This window comes from Lutra lutra, chromosome 7 (genome assembly GCF_902655055.1).
Source record: "Lutra lutra chromosome 7, mLutLut1.2, whole genome shotgun sequence".
NCBI lineage: Eukaryota > Metazoa > Chordata > Mammalia > Carnivora > Mustelidae > Lutra > Lutra lutra.
Window position 1 is genome coordinate 98,076,357 of NC_062284.1, and position 21,231 is coordinate 98,097,587.

General features: G+C 41.9%; 4 protein-coding genes and 1 non-coding gene across 6 annotated transcripts in view; 2 read left to right on the forward strand and 3 right to left on the reverse strand.

Moving 5' to 3' along the window:
• The first annotated feature begins 18 nt into the window (after positions 1–18).
• MGAT2 (alpha-1,6-mannosyl-glycoprotein 2-beta-N-acetylglucosaminyltransferase) lies at positions 19–3,526 on the forward strand. The gene has a single exon (XM_047735479.1). It carries the CDS (start codon positions 460–462, stop codon positions 1,798–1,800), a length of 1,341 nt encoding a protein of 446 aa, XP_047591435.1. The 5' UTR covers positions 19–459; the 3' UTR covers positions 1,801–3,526.
• Positions 3,527–4,111: 585 nt separating this feature from the next.
• DNAAF2 (dynein axonemal assembly factor 2) lies at positions 4,112–11,413 on the reverse strand. The gene is made up of 3 exons (XM_047735475.1): positions 9,460–11,413; positions 5,748–5,891; positions 4,112–4,948 (listed from the first exon to the last, which is right to left on the reverse strand). Exons 1-3 carry the CDS (start codon positions 11,281–11,283, stop codon positions 4,442–4,444), a joined length of 2,475 nt encoding a protein of 824 aa, XP_047591431.1. The 5' UTR covers positions 11,284–11,413; the 3' UTR covers positions 4,112–4,441.
• The window catches only part of KLHDC1 (kelch domain containing 1), a 94,583-nt gene continuing 84,582 nt past the window's right edge, over positions 11,231–21,231 (forward strand). Inside the window, exon 1 of the mRNA XM_047735486.1 lies at positions 11,231–11,336. The gene's annotated coding sequence lies outside the window, so the exon portion shown is untranslated. The remainder of the gene's footprint in view (positions 11,337–21,231) is intronic.
• Positions 17,168–21,231, reverse strand: part of POLE2 (DNA polymerase epsilon 2, accessory subunit) — a 29,863-nt gene continuing 25,799 nt past the window's right edge. For both annotated transcript variants that reach the window (XM_047735478.1, XM_047735477.1), the window contains exon 19: positions 17,168–17,289. In XM_047735478.1, the coding sequence (XP_047591434.1) occupies positions 17,271–17,289 (19 nt within the window). In that variant the 3' untranslated portion in view covers positions 17,168–17,270. The remainder of the gene's footprint in view (positions 17,290–21,231) is intronic.
• On the reverse strand, positions 20,718–20,883 carry LOC125105944 (U1 spliceosomal RNA). The gene has a single exon (XR_007129181.1). It is a non-coding gene; the product is annotated as a U1 spliceosomal RNA (small nuclear RNA).

Genomic DNA, 21,231 nt, shown 5'->3' on the forward strand with positions numbered 1-21,231 from the left:
GTCGCGGGTTGTCAGAACGGTCGCCGCCGGAGTGGGGCGAGGCTGCGTCGCTGGGTCTTGGCAGTCTGGGGCCCGCGTAAGGATGAGAGCGCAGAGGACGCAGGGCCGCTGGAGGCGCAGGTAACCAAGCGGGGTGCGGTGGGGCCGCGGCGGGACTTCTTCCGGGACCGGTGCTGAATGGAGAGGACCGAGGCGACGCCGAGCCGCGGCTCCTAGCGGCGGGGCCGCTGCCCGAGCTGCAGCTGCCAGGCGAGGATGTGTGGAGCCCGGGCGGCGCGGGGGAACTGAGACCCTTCGGGCCCCTGGACCCCCGGGGCCCGGGATGAGTTAGCTGGGGTAGCCGCGGGGGCCAGTTCTGACTGCTACAGGCCAAGGCGACGGCCACCACCCGCCCGCCCCTTCTGTGCAGAAGCCGCTAGCTTCTTTTTGCGCCCGTCCGCGCTCCCAGCCCTGGAGACCATGAGGTTCCGCATTTATAAGCGGAAGGTGCTGATCCTGACGCTCGTGGTGGCCGCCTGCGGCTTCGTCCTCTGGAGCAGCAATGGGCGACAAAGGAAGAGCGAGGCCCTCGCCCCGCCGCTGCTGGACGCCGAGCCCGCGCGAGGTGCGGGCGGCCGGGGCGGGGACCATTCTGCTGTGTCCGTGGGCATCCGCCGGGTCTCCAACGAGTCGGCGGCTCCTCTGGTCCCGGCGGCCCCGCAGCCCGAGGCAGACAACCTGACGCTGCGGTACAGGTCCCTGGTGTACCAGCTGAACTTTGACCAGACGCTGAGGAATGTAGATAAGGCCGGCTCCTGGGCTCCTCGAGAGCTGGTGCTGGTGGTCCAGGTGCATAACCGGCCCGATTACCTCAGACTGCTGCTGGACTCACTCCGAAAAGCCCAGGGTATTGACAACGTCCTCGTCATCTTTAGCCATGACTTCTGGTCGACAGAGATTAATCAGCTGATCGCTGGGGTGGATTTCTGTCCGGTTCTGCAGGTGTTCTTTCCTTTCAGCATTCAGTTGTATCCCAGCGAGTTTCCAGGCAGCGACCCCAGAGATTGCCCCAGAGATCTGGAGAAGAATGCAGCTTTGAAGATGGGATGCATTAATGCTGAGTATCCCGACTCCTTTGGCCATTATAGAGAGGCTAAGTTCTCCCAAACCAAACACCATTGGTGGTGGAAGCTGCATTTTGTATGGGAAAGGGTCAAAGTTCTTCGAGACTATACTGGCCTCATACTTTTCCTAGAGGAAGATCACTACTTAGCCCCAGACTTTTACCATGTATTCAAAAAGATGTGGAAGTTAAAGCAGGAGGAGTGTCCTGAGTGTGATGTTCTCTCCCTGGGGACCTATACGGCCATTCGAAGTTTCCATGGCATTGCTGACAAGGTAGATGTGAAAACTTGGAAATCCACAGAGCACAATATGGGTCTAGCCTTGACCCGGGATGCATATCAGAAGCTGATTGAGTGCACAGACACTTTCTGTACTTATGATGATTATAACTGGGACTGGACTCTTCAATATTTAACTGTATCTTGTCTTCCAAAATTCTGGAAAGTGCTGGTTCCTCAAGTTCCTAGGATATTTCATGCTGGAGACTGTGGTATGCACCACAAGAAAACCTGTAGACCATCCACCCAGAGTGCCCAAATTGAGTCACTCTTAAATAATAACAAACAGTACTTGTTTCCAGAAACTCTAATTATCAGTGAGAAATTTGTGGCAGCCATTTCCCCACCTAGGAAAAATGGGGGGTGGGGAGATATTAGGGACCATGAACTCTGTAAAAGTTATAGAAGACTGCAGTGAAAAATCACAATTACAAAAGCAAAAGTCACAGTCTTCTATTTTTGATATTTGTCCAAACAGAATATACAATTGAATAAAAGGGTTTAGGAACTGGTTTCTGCTTTAATACAGAAAAAAAAATTCTTGTAAAAGATGTCCAAATATAGTAATCTTTTCCTTCTATGTCTGATTAAAATTTAAACACAAGTTTTCATTTTGGGAGTTGGGTTTTAAAGTTCAATCTCTATCTGCTAAAGGTAATCATTATTAATTGGTAAAAGAAAAGGGGAAATTTTATTTAAGTTGCGTCTATTAATCTTTTTATCTGGAACTTTGTACACTTTTCCACTTTCAAAACTTATTTTAAGTACAGCAGACTTTATTTAAAATTGTCATAGCAGTAAAAAGTATTACAATGGAATTATTAGTATTAATGGAACAAGCCCAGTTTCACTCTTGACACGGTTACTAGGAAGGGATTGCTTCACTGGTTTTATAATACAAAAGTTATGTTTGTTAAACGCCCTATCAGAACAGACATTTTCAGTATTACAGATTCCTGTATTATTGTGTTAAGATTTGCCTGTGCTTTGGAGCCTTCATAGAACACACTTTCTTTTGGAATGTATTTGATTGATAAGAAAGTTTAAACACTGTTTTCACCTCAATGTAGAAATACAGTGGGTTTTTTTTTCTTTTAGTGCTGCCAAAATAAAATATTCATTTTTGCATAAAAAGGTTCATAATTATTTTGCAGAATAAATTTTGTTTACTCTTTACACCAAAATTCAGTGAAGGCATTCTAGAAGTTTTTAAAGTTTACATTACATCTTCGTGTGTACTGTTTGTACATCATATAACTGAGTTTGAAATAAAACCCCACTCTTGACAATGCATTCCCTTTAGAAGACACTGGCTTTCAAATTACCCAAGCATAGATAATGAACAATAAAAAGCTGCTGTGTAAGTGAAATACAGCCTAAATTGTTTTCGAAAGCCAGAAATGATAGAAAGTTCAGTCATGCCAAAGTGAAACATGTTCCAGTGCCAGCTTTATTTTAACTGAAATCATACTTTTTAAAAGGATAGACACAGTAAATAATAGGAAACATGCTTAAAATTTATTCTTTATTTCTTGTGGAAGTTTCTCTTAATAGTATATAATTGCATTCAACCAGAAGTTACACAGAGACTAATTTCTGTATAGTTAGGACATCATTTCATTCTAAGAAGATGGTGTATTAAATGGACAATTTTGAAATTATTTCATCAAATTAAGAGTCATACTATGTTTGAGAAATGCATGTGGTTGTTAAATATGGAACAAATAGTTCTCTTGCTTTATGAGCTACCTTTATATTACCCTCACAGCCCAGTTTGGTTCCAGATTTTATAGGGGGTTATAAATGTCAATCAGGATGAATTGTCATGCTTTGTACTAGCTTTTGGTGCTCTGATTTGACTTTCAGCTGTTCAGAGGACTAAAAAAATTAATGTCCAGGACTAGGGTAGGCCTGAAGTTTGAATTATTTTGAATCAGAAAAAGATCATTGATAAACTAGGTCATGGTTTTGGGGTCAGCAATTAGATCAACAAATATTTTCCTTTCTACATTTTCATTCATGCTGTACTAAAAATTTTTGTGAGAAAAAAATCTCTGGATTTTCTCCTGGCCTCCAATATAAATATTAATAACTTAACCACTGTTAAGATGAATTATCTATTGCCCTCTTTTAGATATTACAAGCAAAACTAACTAGATAACACTGGCTCTTTGGTTTCTTTTCATGTAATATAGTGAAGACAATTTTGCTATGGGAGCAAATTCCCAGATTTTTTAGTTCTAAAATTCATAAATGTCGGGGTGCCTAGCTGGCTCAGTTGGTGGAGTGTATGATTCTTGATCTCAGGGTTGTAAGTTCAAGCCCCATGTTTGGGTAGAGAGATTACTCAAAAGCTTTTAAAAAATTCATAAATGTATCTATAAAACCAAGAAATGTTTTAATACTGTAATAGTAACTTCCAAAACATCTTTTAAGAAGTTGAGTTTTAAAGGCATCACTATATAACCTGTATAACTATATATACGCGTGTGTGTGTGGCACACATAAAATACAAAGTTGAAGCAAAAATACTAAATTTCATTCAGTGTATCTGTATCATAATGGGATGGTTAATATTGGTTAGTAAAGTTCTAAGAATGTTTCAAGCATAAATAATATTTAGTGAAACATAAATGCATAGTTTTGAGATTCTACCCCTCCCCCCCACACTGATTAATTTCAGTTAATTGCATTCTTAAGAATTACATTTTGTAACAGACACAACTTAGTGAATATTTACTTTGAAACTTTATTAAAGTAACGGTAAACAAAAGAAGCCAAAAACAAGCAAATATATACTGGTTGTTTTAAAACTAAATGATTAACTCGCCATTAGAAAAAATGTATCTATCAGAGGAATCACAAAAGTCTCCATAATTAAGGAAACTGTATAAACCCTACATACAAAAAAACAATCAATCTCCAGTTTCCCCATGAGAATCAAAACTGCAAATTTTAATTTTGTACTTTCTTGAGTACTTTAAGATAGGAGTTAACAGAAAGATAATGTTTTAAGGCCAAACACTTTTTACTCTTATAAACTCTAAAATTATACAGAATCAGTCCAAGTCATATAGCAGAGAATTATGAAAACTGAATGCGCATTGAGTCACATGATCTTTAATAAACTGCACACTACCGTCCTGCATATTGGTTTCTTTTACATTGTTAAGACCAGGTAAATTGTGAACTGAAGCTCTGTTTAGTAATGAAGATAGGTCACCTCCATCTGATTCTTTCTCTTCTGTTATCACTGGCTCTTCTAAGTCCTCTTTTTCCTCATTTGAGTAAGCAGGACTTTTTTCTTTTATAAATTCAGGTTCCATTTTTGACACAGGTTGCTGAGACTTTTCAAATAGCAAGTGAGAAACATCAGGATCCCCTCGTTGCAAGCACACAACTGAACCACAACTGTCTGTCTCTAGTACTTTAACTTCTAGAGATGAATCAGAATCAGTTGTTGAGGCGGTAGGATGTTCTATATTTTCTTTTTCAATTAGATGACTTCCTTCATTGCCTTTTTCTTCCTTTTCATTAAACTTTTCAGAGTTAATACATTCTTGCAACTATGTCAAGAAAAACAACAAATTAAGAATCTTTGAAAAAAAAACAGAAAATTAAATTGTGCTCTCTGGAAAACTTTTTTTTTTTCTTGGTAAGTTGTGAAGAAATAATGCTTATAGATCTGCAGATAGGCTTCCGGGCTTTCCGCCTCCAAGTCATCTTCTAAATGCTGCCAGTTCTTTTTAACAATGCAGACAGTGCAAACCTGACATTAATTCTTGATTAATTCCTTTCAATGACCCCTTACCTCCTTCAGAATAAAATATTCCTGGCCTACAAACCCTTTGACATGGCCTACAAAACCATTTAGTATTCATTCTTATACGGGCATTCTTGAATTTCTTTTTCCTGAATTTCTGTGATTCTTTAGAGCTACTCTCCTCCCCAATTCATATGTAAATCAATTGTGCTAGTTACTAAATTATTTGTGTCCAATATTGAAGACTAAGAATAACCAGACTTAAGGTTCAACTAGAAAGAATGAACAAACTGAATGACATAGCTCCTTCCCATGGTTTGAGAGTCAAAAAGACTTGTTTGTCCCTGGACTCGCACTGAAACTTCCCAAATGTTAGTTTCCCTCTTCCTCACTGGACAGTTATTTCGGGGTTAAATGAGATATGTGAAAATGAATCACAAAGTGTTTGGCCCATAGGAAAATACAGGCAAAGTCTCTACTCCTCTTCAGTCTTCCCAGCCATTATGTACACTTAATTTAAAGTTATGACATCAAGAAATCAAAAATTATCTGTCAGGCTTTAACCTTGTCCTAAATCACTACAAAGGCCACCAAATCCTTACCTTTGCATGAATTTGAATCTTACTATCAGTAACCTGAAGAACTTCAATTAATGGTGGGGTTAAGGACATTGTCTGATTAAATGGAGGGCTCAGGACTTCTTCAAGAACCTCATCAACATTTTCTTCATTGACAAACAGCCTTTCCTAAAATAAAAAGAGAAAAAAATATTCTGCTTTATAGGTCATTTTTTGACAGTGTTGATCTAAAAACAGCTCATACAAGTTATTACACACTTCAGGATTATGCTTTTAAAATGCTTAATGTTACTCCTATGCTGTCATGGCAGAAGAAAACAGTATTGTACAGAGCAGTAAGAACAGCAAGAGTATATACATATATCAGAAAAGATCCAAAAAGAAAAAAGTTTAGTTCCTTCTTTAAGTCTCTGTTAACAATCTGAGATAATCTTACTTACAAATGGTATTTTCCTTTCCTTTTTTTCTCCTAGTATTTATAAGAATAATATCACCTCTAGAAAAAAAAAATCACCTCTAGAGCTATAAATGCAGTCGAAGCTATAAAATGTAATTTAATTTTAGAATACTTCCCAATGAGACAGCTAAGAAATATATATGATAGGATTTATTCAAATTTTGTGTGACCAGTTTGCCTTTTAGTTCTTGGCCAGATAAGAGTCAAATATAATATTTAAGATAAGTATATTCTATTTTTGTGCATTGAGATAATGCATTGTGACAGTAGCATATAGCTATTTATAAGAATGAGGTAGATTTCAAGAGGCTGACATGGAAAGATTTCCAAACTATAATTAGGGAATGCATAAATCACTTTCACCAGAATCCCAAACACAAAGCAACTTGTGCATATTCATGTCAAGTAAATACAGGTATATAGTTACAGTGTTGAAGGGAAAACCATATTTAAAATGCATAAAATCAGTTTAATGTTGCCCAAAATAAAAGTACTTTCATAAAAACAAATTTCCAAATAAACGGTTCATTATTTGGTCCAAATAGGAGAGCAAAATCAATAAAGAGACTAGTTTTAAAGTTCCCTTACATTAAATAGTATTTAAACTTAAGAACACCTACCATGAACACTGGGTACACAAAAATCTTGTATTTGGAGTAATTTCCTTGCTATTATTTTAAAGTTCCAGAATAACTGTATTATAGAACATTCCCCAATTAAAAGCGTTTCTAAGGTTCCTGCCTCTGGTAAAGACACATTAACTGCACAAAAATACCCAAATACTTTTAGTATATAAATATGTAAGTTATATATATAATGGAAATGGTTATGATTAAAACAAAGTGCATAAACTCACCTTATTCTAATGACTGATTTTACTCTAAAAGAAACTGAATTTAGTGGTCCTAAAGCTCTAGGAAAATGTCCAGTGAATATTTAGCCTTTTATAAATCTATTTTGTACTTATGTGTAAAGTAACAATTCTGACCTTGACAGTCACAAATCACTCTATTTTCATATGATGCATATAATATAATCATCATATAGTACATGTCTACCCATCCATTACTCTTGTGATTTTAAGAAATTGTACTTTAATGCTTAGACCCTAGTCCAGCAAAATGTAAAGAAAAATAACTGAATATTATGGCTTCATCAGCTTTAGCAAATGTGATTAACAAAGTAATTATAAATCCATTTCAATCATCAAAGATATAAAACACAGTTGCCCTAATCCCATTTTGGTCTAGTTTCTTTGCTAAAATAATGTTAGCCTTCTAGAAAATCAGATTAAAATAATAGTCTTTAGTATTCTCTCAACTGCCTATTCATAAAACTTTCTTCCCAGTTGTTATTTTTACATTTATTAAAACAATTACGGAGTACCTGGCTGGCTCAGTTGGAGGAGCATGCAACTCTATCTCTGAAGTGAGTTCGAGCCCCACCACAGGGTAGAGGGGCAGAGATTATGTAAATAAACTTTAAAAATAAATAGATAAATACAACAATTAGAGGAAACTGACTGCCCTTTCCTAAATTTCCCCCTGCTGATGATATAAGCAGATAGTCAGTTTCATATTATATTCTCACAAAGTATCTTACCTTGCCCTGGCTATTTATTTTACCATTTTGGGAGAGTTTCAAATTAACCACTTCTCACAGAAGTTACCCCTCATAAAATGTAACTTATCAGCAAATATCCAGGAAAAATCACAGGAAGAAATGAAAATTTCTGGCAAGTTAAAGCCCAAGGCTAAACTTAATTCTCAATATATAATCCTTGCAACTAGTTTTATTTCTGGGAATTTAACCCTTGATTTGTTAAATAAAAGCTAAACAAGAAAATGACATGTAACACTAATACATATCTCAATGACAACCACCAATTGTTAATTTATGAGTTTAAAAATTCCTTAGAACTTAAAATTTTACAGTTTTTAAAAAAATTATCAGTAGGGGCACCTGATTAGCTCAGCCAGTTGAGGAACCCACTCTTAGATTTCATTCCTGTCATGGTCTCTAGTCCTGGGATGAACCCAGTGTATGCTCCCACTCAGCAGGGGAGTCTGCTTCTCTCTCCCTCACCTTCTGCCCCTCCCCCCACACAGGTCAGTAAATAAAATCTTTTTTTAAAATTGTCCATAATACGGGGCTGCCTGGGTGGCTCAGAGGGTTAAGCCTCTGCCTTCCGATCGGGTCCTGATCTCAGCGTTCTGGGGTCGAGTCCCGCATCGGGCCCTCTGCTGGGCAGGGAGCCTGCCTCCTCCTCCTCTCTCTCTCTCTCTCTACTTGTGATCTCCCTCTCTGTCAAATAAATAAAATCTTTAAAAAATAAAAAAAAATTAATAAAATTGTCCATAATACTGGAGTACTGAATCTGAAATTCAAGAACCTCAATAACCCAAAAAGTATAGCAGCAACTACAATGGAACACACTATTCATGAAAATTATGTCCTAAGTAAACTAGGTATTGCTCAGCCCCAAGTTCAAGGACTTGCCCACAAGAGCTAACAAATACACAGTTGCTCTTTCAACAACAGGGGGGTTAGGGGAACACCTCTGCCCCAGTTGAAAAATCCACCTACAACTTTGGACCCCTCCAAAGCTTAACCATTAACAGCCTACTGTTGACTAGAAGCCTTACCTGTAACATAAACAGTCCATTAACTCATATTTTGTATGGTGTATTATATACTGTATTCTTATAAACTAGAGAAAATGTTTTTAAGAAAATCATAAAAGAAAATACATTTATAATATCATACTGTATGTATCAAAAAGATCACTTATGATCTGAGCCACTGGGTGGCTCAGTGGGTTAAGCCTCGGCCTTGATCTCAGGGTCCTGGGATCGGAGCCCCACATCGAGCTCTCTGCTCAGCAGGGAGCCTGCTTCCTCCTCTCTCTCTGCCTGACTCTGCCTGCTTGTGATCTCTGTCTGTCAAATAAATAAATAAATAAATCTTTTTTTAAAAAATCACTTATACGTGGATCCAGGCAGTTCCAACCTGTGTTATTCAAGGGTCAATCTTAAGAAGTAATTTTAAAAGTGGGATAGAATTTTTCAAATATAAGAGTCTTGGGGCGCCTGGGTGGCTTAGTTGGTTAAGATTCTGCTTTCGGTTCAGGTCGGTTCATGGGTCCTGGGATGAGCCTCACATAGGGCTCCCTGCTGGGGGGTTGCGGAGCCTACTCTGCCTCTGCCTCTCCCCCTGCTCGTGCTCTGACAAATAAATACCATCTTTGAAAATATATACGAGTCTAGAAAGAACTGTTACCTGCAAAGAATCCTTGTTTAAACCATAATACCATTCTCTCCAATGTCCATGGCATTCTGGAGATTTGGCCAGTTCTATCACTGCATTGTTCGAAGAAATACTAGCCACAGGTTTTTTGGTGCTCAATTTATTCTCCGGAGCAAATTGCAAAAAGAAGGAATAGTAAACTAAGTCTTGGGTGGAGAAGCCCAGTTTGTACCCGAAGGGGCTCACATCCCCTTGAAGACTTTGCGGTTGGATCCGAGGCACTTGAATCAGCAGAGTCAGGGATTCTTCATTCTGATTACACTGCAAAGGAGGGCACAAAGGTTCCTTGCCGCCGGTCCCACACATGGCTAGATCGGAGGGCTCCCCGCCCGCGTCTTCCCCGAGCACTCGAGTCTCGGCTCCGAGATCTCCACGCGCACTCTCTCTTCCTGCAGCAGACCCTCTGTCAAGGCCCCCAGATGAAGTACCAGGGGAGCCTCCTCCACCGTCCTCAGGTGAGTTCTCCGCTACGGAGGGCGGCTCCTCTTCGATGCCCGTTGTGCACACCGCTTGCTCGTCCAAGTCCCGTTCGTCGGGCTCGAAGACGAGCTCCTCCGCAGCGGCGGCGGGCGTGATGATCAAGGCGTCCGCAGCCCCGGGATCCGGGCCACTGCTACCGGCACAACCCCCTGCTGGGCCCACCTCCCCCTCGCGAGCGGAAGCGCAGGCCGCGCCGTCAGTTCCGGACGTGTAGACGGACTCTTCCGGCGCCACGGCGGGTTCCTGGCGCGCAGGGGGCAGCGCCACGGGCAGCGTAACCACGAGCTGTCGCCGGGCCTTGTTGAACTGCGCCTTGCCGCGGCTGTCGTCCACCGGGTACGGGAGCGAGAGCCGCAGCCGGTAGTCGGGTTTCCTTGAGTCGAGGCACAGCCGCTTTCCCGTCACCTCCAGCGCCGCCTGCTCAGCCGAGCGCAACAGCGGCAGCTCGATGGTGACCACAAGCTCCCGGGGCACCGGGCTGGGGGCCGAGTCCCGGGAGCAGCGGTAATCCTGGAGGTCCACGTGGTGGCGCTGCACCACGCGGTAACGAGGCTCGGTGGGGGCGGGCTGCAGGACCGCCTCCGGAGGGGAGGGCGCCTGGGGTCGCGGGACCACTGAGTTCCCGGCCACCGCCGGGCACCGGTAGGGGTAGGGAAAATCGGGGAGAGGGCTCTCCGGCTCCCCCTCAGGCCGGGCCGGTACGCCCCCGGGGAGGGGTGTGCGCAGCACGGCGGCCTCCGGAGTCCCCTTGTACTTGATCTTCAGGGTCTTGGCGTTCCTGCGGTCCAGCTTCACGCCGAACTGCTTCTCGATGGCCTCCAGTGCCGTGGCGTCCAACATCTGGCGGAAGCGCTCGTGGCGCCGGGCCAGCGCGAGCGCTTCTGGGTGGAAGACCACGTCGTAGACCGTGTAGCGGGTGCCTCGGCCCCCCGCGTACTCGCGGCCGGGAGCCAGGCTGTAGGGCAGGGACCACTGGCTGCCGGCCGCCGCGCCCCCGGGGCCGGGTCGGCTGCTGGGCGCGCCCACCAGCGCGTTGCTACACACGTTCACGAAGCAGCGCTGCGCCCCGTCGAGGCTGGTGCGCAGTACGTGACCCGGCTGCGGGTGCACGAACCGCACGTCCACTCCGCGCTCACGCTCCAGCGCGGTGATCTCCTCTTCGTAGCGCCGCCGGTTCTCCGGGTCCGTGAGCTCCTCGGCGTACTGGGTGAACATTCGCCGGAACTCTGGGTCCTGAAAGGCTGAGGTGAGCCGCTGGACCTCCTCTCCGCTCAGGTCCAAGTCCTCCAGCGGCGAAGAGGCTGTCGCCTTGGCCATGCTGCCGCCGGGGCTCCTAGCCCTCCGGCCCGGGGAGAGCAACCCGAGACAAGGTGGGTGGGATGCGCCGTAGAGTCGCTGGTCTGCCCAGAGTCGGGCGGCCTCGTTCGGTAACCGCCGGAGAATTGAGCCTGGGGCAGCGCGTGGTCGTTGCCATAGTGACACAGCCGACAGCCGGGAGGAGGGGCAGTAATTGGAGTGGGCTGGTGGAAATGCCGCAAATAACTTTATTATTTCATATCAACCAACTACACCACATACTACCTTTTTAGATTCCTGTGCCGTGGTGCAGTTACTTCTGCAGAATAACTGTCATAATGTAATTTCCAGCATTTATGTACATCATCTTATTCACAAGCTGTAATTCAATTTTAAGCTTATCCACATATTTTACTTTACTAAACCAACATTTCCGTTTTCTAGACATTTCACCATAAGGTTTGCCCTATACCAACTCACAATTGGGGCAAGAGCTATGGGCAAGCTATTCATAAATAACTAATGATCAGTAAGCATTATTTATTTTTTTATTTAATAATCTCTACACTCAACCCTGGGCTGAGACTCAGCACCCTGAGATCAAGAGTCGCATGCTCCTTTGACTGAGCCAGCCAGGCCCCCCAGGACTTTAATAATAAAAATGCAAATGTAAGATCCTACAGATTACCTATCAAAATGGCAAAGGCTGCTTTTACAATTACTGTATTTCTTTGGGGTGGTAGTAAAGCCTTTCTAGACAGTAGTTTGGTAGCTATATCAAAAGCCTTTAGAAGGTACATACTCTTCATCCAGCAACTCTCAGTCTAAGAGTGTGCTCAAGGCAACATTTCCCATGATTCTAAAGATTTGGGAAGAATCCAAGAATCCTGCAGTGGGACTGGGTGAGCAGATTTTTTTTTTTTTAATGGAATCTTAATTTTTTTTTTTAAGATTTTATTTATTTATTTGACAGACAGAGATTACAAGTAGTCAGAGAGGCAGGCAGAGAGAGAGGAAGGGAAGCAGGCTCCCTGCTGAGCAGAGAGCCCAATGTGGGGCTTGATCCCAGGACTCTGGGATCATGACCTGAGCTGAAGGCAGAGGCTTTAACCCACTGAGCCACCTAGGCGCCCTGAGCAGATTTTACTATGGCCGTACAGTGGGATTTTGTGCATTCAAAAGTGATGTTATAGAATAGTATTTATTGACTAAGGGAGTTATTAACTGGTAGTTGTTCAATCCAGCGATTGTTTTTCTTTTCTCATTTTGTTGAAACTTTCATCAACATTTAACACAGTTGATTTGCGATTACCTCAGTGACAGGACACTTTCCAAATCTGTCTCCTACCTCAGACACTTGACACTATTTGGTCTGTTTTGCAGGTGTTTGTCTCTGTTCCACCTCTAAGTGGAAATGCCTCAAGACAGGGATGCAATCTCTTCTCCAGTTACATTCTCTCCTTCACAAATATTTTTACACTCACAAATACCAGACTTCTGTATCAGGTTCTAAATTCCAAACTCCTATATCTAGTTGCCCCTTTGAGGTCTCTATTTCAATGATTTAATGCTTATGTCCATCAGGTTTGAAATGAACAAAAATCTTAACTCCTTTCCCAACTTCTCCCTGCATCTTATGTTCTCTTGGCCATATTCAAAACAATTGAGTCCCCCTCCTTGAAACATACTTTACTCTTGGTTTGAAGAACTCAAGCTCTCCCATTTTCCTCCTCCTCTGCTTGTTCTTTCCTGCCTGTCCTCTAATTTAGGAGTCACCCAAAGTCTGTTCATAAGCCTACTTACTGAATTGTCCTAGACGATCCTAATCAGGCTCACAGCTTTAAATGCCATCTAAGTTTAAATTCATTCTTTCAACAGATATTTATTGTACACTGCTGCACCCACTACTTAGGTAGGTAAGGCACTGTTCTAGGCATTGGATGGAACAAAACAAAATCATTGTGTCCCAAGGATGTGAAGCAACTGGCACTCTCTGATACTGGAAGTAGCTATTGGGTCAATTACTTTGGAAAATTTCTGTTGACTGTAATGTATATCTCATAACTAAGAAATTCTACTCCTAGATATATATCCAATAGAAACACATATCCCTATCAAAAGAGAAGACATACTAGAATTTGCATATCTATAGTAGCACTGTTTAAATAGTGGAAACTACCCAAGTTTCCATCAATAGTAGAATGGACAAATAAAATGTGTATCTCCACACAATGGACGTGAATGAACAATGTGGATAAATGTGACAAGGTTGTATGAAGGAAACAAGATGCAAAATAATACATACTGTATGATTCCATTCTACAATAGGCAAAGCTTGGCAAAATGAATCTCACTGCTAGAAATCAGGCTAGTGATTGTCCTTTCGAGGGGGAGTGGAGTGTTGTGATTGGAAGGGAGCAGGAGTGAGATTCTGGGGTGAAGGGTAGTATTCTGATTCTTAATCTTGGTATTGCTAACAGGATGTGCAGTTTGTGAAAATTCATTGAGCTGTACACTGATGATAGGGGATATGTATGTATGTATCTTATACTTCAATTTAAAGGTTCTTGAAAGTACTTGTCAAAAAAAATCCTTGCCTCATGGACCTCATGTGGGATGACCTAGTGACTCCAAAATTTTACCTCCACTCACACTTAACCTCTGAGCTCTAGGCTCATGCCACTACCTACCAGATACCTCCACCTGGATGTGTGATAGGCATCTCTAAATAGAAAAAAAAAAAATTCTTTTTTAAGATTTTAAATAAGCCCCAATGTGGAGCTCAAACTCACAATCCCAAGATCAAGATTCACATATTCCACTGACCGAACGCTAGCCAGGCACCCCTCCAAACAGAAATCTTGATTTCTTTTCCCTCTCAAATCTGTTATGCCCCCAGTCTCAGTAAACAGTACGGTCTACCCAGGTGCTTAAACCTGAAACCTAAGTGTAATCCTTGATTCCCCTTACCCCCATCCTGCATTGCTATTCAGTTAACCAGGCCTGCGGTCTCTTCTTACACACCCCGAATACATCCCCTTCTTTCCATTTCTGGTCTGAGCCCCTTTATCATCTCCATTGCAGACTTCTGCAGTACTTTCCTGACCGGTCTCTTCAGCTCTTCCCTCATTACAGTCTCTTCTCCACACAGTAACCTCAGTGATCTTGAAAGCCAGATCTGCTGAACGCTTTTCAGTAGCCCCACGTCCAAATTCCTTACTTGTGTCTCCAAGGCCATCATGCCTTGATCTCCAGCGCTCTCCACACTCACACCCTGGATCATTACACCTTGGCCTCCCTGGCAGAACACCCATCTCTCCTGTATAGCCTGTGCTGCTGGTTGAATCTGGTGGGTAGGTGCCTCCCCTGCACAGAAAACAAAGGAGTATGCACAGGGTCAAGACTGAAACACTCTGTTTTAATTTTACCCTGCCTGCTCTGAGCAGTCCCACCACTATAAGAGACATAGTAAATTTCACAATAGATTTTGGTAATTGATTGGGACCCAAGTCATCTTACTTAATAGGTATATTTGATAGAACACCAGCTTAAGTTCCTGCGCTTATAAGGGAGAGAAAGCAATTCATGGGCACAATCCAGTGTGTAATCATGTCTTCCTTAATGCAGACTGATTTAAACCACCGGTGATTGAAAAGTCAGGATGCTTTACCTGAAAATTCAGATTTCTCTAGAATGGCCAGCTGGGCTCGGCTTCCCACATAGCTACGGCTGGCTGGAGCAGACAGCACCAGGTGCAGCCGTTAGGTGCACCTGCGTGTTCCAGTCACACTTCCTGTGGTTTCCCCCACGAGACCAAGTGTTATTTTTCTCACGGCAGAGAAATCTTTCCCACGCCTGTCTTCTGGTGTGATCTACCTGGCCCCTGTTCTAAGGCTCGGTGCCTCAGACCCAGATTTCTGGCAGTGAGGTCAACCAGCTGATGAAGCACCAAAGTCAGGGAGCACACCACCTCTCTGCTTCCCACCCCCACCAAAGAGAAGCCCAGGATACCCTTTCAGTGCTGCTCCTCCACTGCCCCATCTTTCAGACTTCTGCTTTGCATTTCTGCTTTGCATTTCCAGACGATGCGGATTCCCACCTGGTTTTAGTTCGTCTTATTCTAACACTTATTGTCTGGTTCTGGCAACTTACCTGCTCATAGTTACCTGCCTTGCTTCGTTTCACTTCACCTTGCTAAGTCACCCTGTCTTTCTAGGCACTAAATGTAAAAAGATCTCAAAAAGCGCATCTTACAGAAACAAATGAATGCGGGAACACTTTATATGAGTTTCCATTTATAACTTCTTACCTGCCATCTTTCATATTTAGCTCTGGTTCTCATAACTGAACCAACAGCCTTGCAGTGTTTATTTCACTACCACTTTCAAGGCCCAAATTATAGATTTTCCAAGCAATATAGTTTTTGAACTTATGCCTTAATTTCATCTCTAACTTTCTCTAAGCTCTTCTTGAAATTAAAGCTAAATCTTGCTCTTCTAACATCAGGCTTCTACTAACATTCTCCCCAAATTTTCCATCTTCAAACCACTTCTCAAATTGCCACTTCACCCTTAACTTAATTCACTCATCACTACATTCAGATTAAAATTTCTCATTGAGAAATTTTCCCTTCAGTGTGTCGTTTTTATTTTTTATCAGTCTCTCTTCCCCCAAAAGCTAATTTTCTTTCAAAAAAATGTCTTCCATTCCAGGCTTTTTGTAATATTAAGATTACTCCTTCTTGAGGTGCCTGGCTGGCTCAGTGGTTAAAGCTACTGCCTTCAGCTCAGGCCATGATCCCAGAGGCCTGGGATCGAGCCCCACATTGGGCTCTCTGCTCAGTAAGGAGCTTGCTTCCCCCTCTGTTTCTGCCTGCCTCTCTACCTACTTGTGATTTCTGTCAAATAAACAAATAAAATCTTAAAAAAAAAAAAAAGATTACTCCTACATTTGAAATATTCTTTGTACCCCGACTTCCTGTCATTCACATTCATTTCTAGGCATTATTGCAATGCTGTAATCTAAAAGTAAGGGGATGGTATTAAGTGATCACATCCAAATAGCAAAACGTGCTGCTTCAAAATAATGTGTCTTCTAAATGTAAAGCCTACGGTGACCATGTGTTTTTAAATCTCCAGTGCACGGGCACCTGGGTGGCTCAGTTGGTTAAGTGTCTGTCTTCGGCTTGGGTCATGATCCCAGGGTCCTGGATTGAGCCCCACATCGGGCTCCCTGCTTAGTGGGGAGCCTGCTTCTCCCTCTCCCACCTCCCCGCTTGTGTTCCCTCTGTTGCTGTCTCACCCTGTCAAATAAATAAAATCTTAAAAAAAACTCCAGTGCCAAAATATAATTATGAAATGATTATCTTAGTAATACAGGTTTTCACTAGCATTAGAATAAATTCTGTGACTTGAAATTTAGTTGGAAGATTGCTAAATCTAACATTAGGACTCAAGTTAGACAAAATAAGGAATCAGAAAATTTTAAATATTTGTATTTTCTTTAAAATGAATATTAGCATATGATTAGCCTAGAATAATGAAACCAGTTTTTAAGCATAAATCAGAATATATCTTCATGCATATTTTCATATTAAGACTATACAGAAAATATTTTTGCTGTAAAACTTTGTCAAGTGTACCATGTTTGTTGTAATTTAATACCAAAACTTCATAAAATACAATTTAAAAAAAAAAAAAAGATTTTTATTTATTTATTTGACAGACAGATGACAAGTAGGCAGAGAGGCAGGCAGAGAGAGAGAGGAGGAAGCAGGCTCCCCACTGAGCAGAGAGCCTGATGCGGGGCTCGATCCCAGGACCCTGGGATCATGACCCGAGCCAAAGGCAGAGGCTTTAACCCACTGAGCCACCCAGGTGCCCCATAAAATACAAATTTAAGAACATTCTAGAGTTTATCATAATTTTATTGGAACTTATCAAAATCACATAAATATAAAATTAGCAGAACTGATGGAATTTTCTTTCTTCAGATGCTCTTTAAGAATCTCAAAAACCTTGAAGTTTGCTGAAAATAGAAATTCATAAAATTAAACATGTTGGAAACCTAAGTTATTGTACATTTCTAAGTACTTATTTTAAAAATAGGTCATTACATGCATATTGTTCCAAATTCAAAAGGGGACAGAGTGAAAAATAAATCAGTCTCACACTCTATTTCTGTTCTTGGAACCAATTATTTGTCCTTATAAAGACATTCTAATCATATATAAGCATCTATGGGGGGTATATGCTTTAAAAAGATATACAAGTGTTAGAATACAGTGCACACTATTTTACACCTTTTTTCAGTTGGTAATATATTTACCTATAATTTTTTTTTTAAGATTTTATTTATTTATTTGACAGAGAGATCACAAGCAGGCAGAGAGGCAGGCAGAGAGAGGAGGAAGCAGGCTCCCTGCTGAGCAGAGAGCCTGATGCGGGGCTCGATCCCAGGACTCTGAGATCATGACCCGAGCCGAAGGCAGCGGCTTAACCCACTGAGCCACCCAGGCACCCCTATTTACCTATAATTTTTAAAACTAATCCCTTCCTTTAAGGTTTTGAAATTTAAGTACATTTGAAAAGTTCTAAGAAGTACACACATTTTTTTTTTTAAGATTTATTTATTTGACAGAGATCCCAAGTAGGCAGAGAGGCAGGCAGGGGGGTGGGGGGAAAGTAGGCTCCCCGCTGAGCAGAGAGCCTGATGTGGGACTCGATCCCAGGACCCTGAGATCATGACCTGAGCTGAAGGCCGGGGCTTAACCCACTGAGCCACCCAGGTGCCCCCACACATTAAACAAAAAAAGAAACAAAAAAAAGTACACACATTTAAATGGGTACCCATTTATTTATTTATTTTTAATATTTATTTATTTATTTATTTTAGAAAGAGTACAGGCAGGGGGCAGCAGGGGAAGGAAAGAGAGTTCCAAGCTGACTGCACTGATCCAACAGGGGGCTCGATCTCATGACCCTGAGATCACAACCTGAGCCAAAACCAAGAGTCAGATGCGCAGCTGACCACACCACCCAGGCACCCCCTTATGGGTACCCATTTAAGCCATTTGTTTTGTTATTACAAAAACTACAATAAAAACACCTATACTTACTTTGATGTATAAGCCAAGTATATCTGTAGGATAAATTCCTAGAAATGTAAATGCTGGTATATACAGTCTGGGTCTTAGGTAAACCTGTCAAATTGCCCTCCATAAGGGTTTGTACCACTTTCTATTCCACCCAGCTATGTGTGAAAATGGGTATTTCTCCACTACATCACCAATACTATGTTTTAAAATAAACAATTGTATGAGAGTCCCTGCTGAAACAGGGTTAACCTTACTGACTTCGACTACATTTCTGTGATTAATGTTACAATATGATTTCACAAGTAATTTACCAAAAGATTTCTTCTTTGGGGGAACTAGGTAGCAGGAAGACCAAATGATTCCACTATATCTTGAAATGGTTTCTGTTCCCTCAAAAGTAAATGTACATCATCAACCTGTTTGATCAAGCACTAAAAAGATTCCTTCAATTATCACTACTAAATTATAGTCTGGAAATCATGTCAAGGCTTTTCAGTAGCTATATGATAAAGGAACCAAATATTTCAACCCCATGAATGGTGAGCATCAACTCAAGTCAAGGGCTATATTAGAAGCTTTTAAGAAATATGGGTACATATATGACTTCTAATACCATAATGTGTGGAACTATCACAGAGTTCTGTAAAAAGTGCTTAGAACACCTAACAATTCTGCATGGCACCCAGGGAACACTATCAGAAATGTAACTGAAGGGGCGCCTGGGTGGCTCAGTGGGTTAAAGCCTCTGCCTTCGGCTCGGGTCATGATCCCAGCGTCCTGGGATCGAGCCCTGCATCGGGCTCTCTGCTCAGCAGGGAGCCTGCTTCTTCCTCTCTCTCTGCCTGCCTCTCTGCCTACTTCTGATCTCTCTCTGTGTCAAATAAATAAATAAAATCTTTAAAAAAAAAAAAAAGAAATGTAACTGAAATGTCCTGTGCTATCATAATTAATAAATCAATTAATTTCCTATTGTGGTTTACTTATTTCTATCCCAGCTCATTTAAAAAAAAGAATATAAAATGGTTTGCAGAGACAAATGAATAAAAAGATAAAAATAAATGAAGCAATTCAAGTAGTGGGAAAATACAGTTCAGAAAAAAAAAGATGAAGTCAGGGCCACGCCCAACATTTATGGTAGTAATTCCTCTGCAGCTAGAGAATTGGGCTACACATTTGGGTGTGCCAGCTAAAGCAAAGGGAGTTCATTAGAAGATTCCCAGTCTCCCCTAGATAAACAGTTGCTTGGGACAGACACAGAATCCCCTTGGCCTGAGACCTGCTGAAAGTCCCCATATTGGTTTTCCTTGCAGTGTAAGTTTCACATCAAATTGCAGTTCAGTAGAAGTCATTCTACAGGTGGACAAAATATGCTCCAGGCAGACAGCCCTTAGTAATCCTGGGTCACAAAATCAAATGCCCTCAGGGGCATCCAGGTGAGGACAAGCAGCTGAGACACTGGAGGCAAGTGCTTGCTCTTACCTAAGGGCATTCCAAATCAGTTTTGGTGTTTTAGGATTCAACTTGGTCTAGGTAAAGTCAAACATACATAGTTTGGGGCTTATAGAAGAGACTAGAAGATCTGTGAACTTAATGAGAGTATCTGTCTGGTTATATTCATTCCAAAAACCAAGCAGTGTGTGGAATACAGTAAGAATCATATATATGTCAAATGAGTAAATCCAAGAGGAAAACTTAAAATATCTCATAAAGTGAATGGACTTAAATCTTCCATGAGTACTGAGTGGTAAGAACAATGCATAATTGTTTTTTTAAGAAATATATAAAAGGGGCAACCTGGGTGACCTATTTGGTTAAGTTTCTGGCTCTTGATCTCGGCTTAGGTAATGATCTCAGGGTCCTGGGATCCAGCACCAAGTCAAGCTCTGTGCTCAGCCAGGAGTCTGCTTGAGGATTCTCTCTCTCCCTCCCTCTGCCCCTCCCCACCACTCTCTCAAATAAATAAATCTTTAAAAAATATAGAAAACTTAATTATGGTTTCAGGGTTAGGAAGCAGATGTATTTTTCCTTTTCAATTCTATACCTTGAGCATTGTTTGAAATTTTTATCATGTACTTGTATTCATTTCATTTAAATAAATATGTTAATTACCAAAAAATAAAGACAACTGAGCTGTGTGTTCAAGATTACATTCTCTGATAAGAACCTGGGAGGCAGTTATTTGGTCACTTGTTCTTATCTGAAGCGGGGAGCTGCTTTTTCAAAATATGATTAACTGAGAAATCATGTGTTAGGCTGCCTGAATCCAAGAGAAATGGTGTCAATAATGCTTATTCCTGGCCCCTACAACTAGAGAATCATTTGATAAGTTTGGAGTGGGATTCCCCCCGCCAATCCTGCCCGGGAGAGAGCACAAACACAGCCCTCCACTACCACAAATTACACAGCTAGATTTCCCACATTTGGGGAAATTGCAGGGGTCAGCACATAGGGAGTGCAACAGATAAGCCTTACCTTGGGAAAACCACTTTCATGATCATTTTATCTCCCTTGTCAGGGTGAAGTGAAAAACTTAACATTTTTAACAAGGTTCACAGAGGATTCTGATGAGGGTGGTCTAGAGATAACCCTTTGAAAAACCACTACCCAGCCCCCAACATGAATTATTCTTTATCCCCAAGACAACGCCCCAACCCCAACCTCTCACCATCACTAACACCCCATGCCCTCCCCACACACTCTGTTAATGCCAGTTTAAGGCCGACTGCCTAGGTTTTGAGAATCAACCACGTGGAGGGTGAGGCTGACCTCTCAGAACACAAACATCATCAGGAGTCAGCCTGTGAGAGAACTAGCTCACCTCTGTGGCTGGCCTGAGACAGCCCTCAGAAAACACTTCTTAATCTCTTTTATCG

What these genes read in the sequence shown, in the direction of transcription:
- MGAT2 (XM_047735479.1), top strand. Translation starts at nt 460, where the DNA reads ATGAGGTTCCGCATTTATAAGCGGAAGGTGCTGATCCTGACGCTCGTG.
- DNAAF2 (XM_047735475.1), bottom strand. Translation starts at nt 11,283, where the DNA reads ATGGCCAAGGCGACAGCCTCTTCGCCGCTGGAGGACTTGGACCTGAGC. An exon ending in TAAACAAGGATTCTTTGCAG is followed by an intron (nt 5,892 to 9,459) that starts GTAACAGTTCTT and finishes TTTTTATTTTAG; the next exon opens with GAAAGGCTGTTTGTCAATGA. An exon ending in AGATTCAAATTCATGCAAAG is followed by an intron (nt 4,949 to 5,747) that starts GTAAGGATTTGG and finishes TTCTTGACATAG; the next exon opens with TTGCAAGAATGTATTAACTC.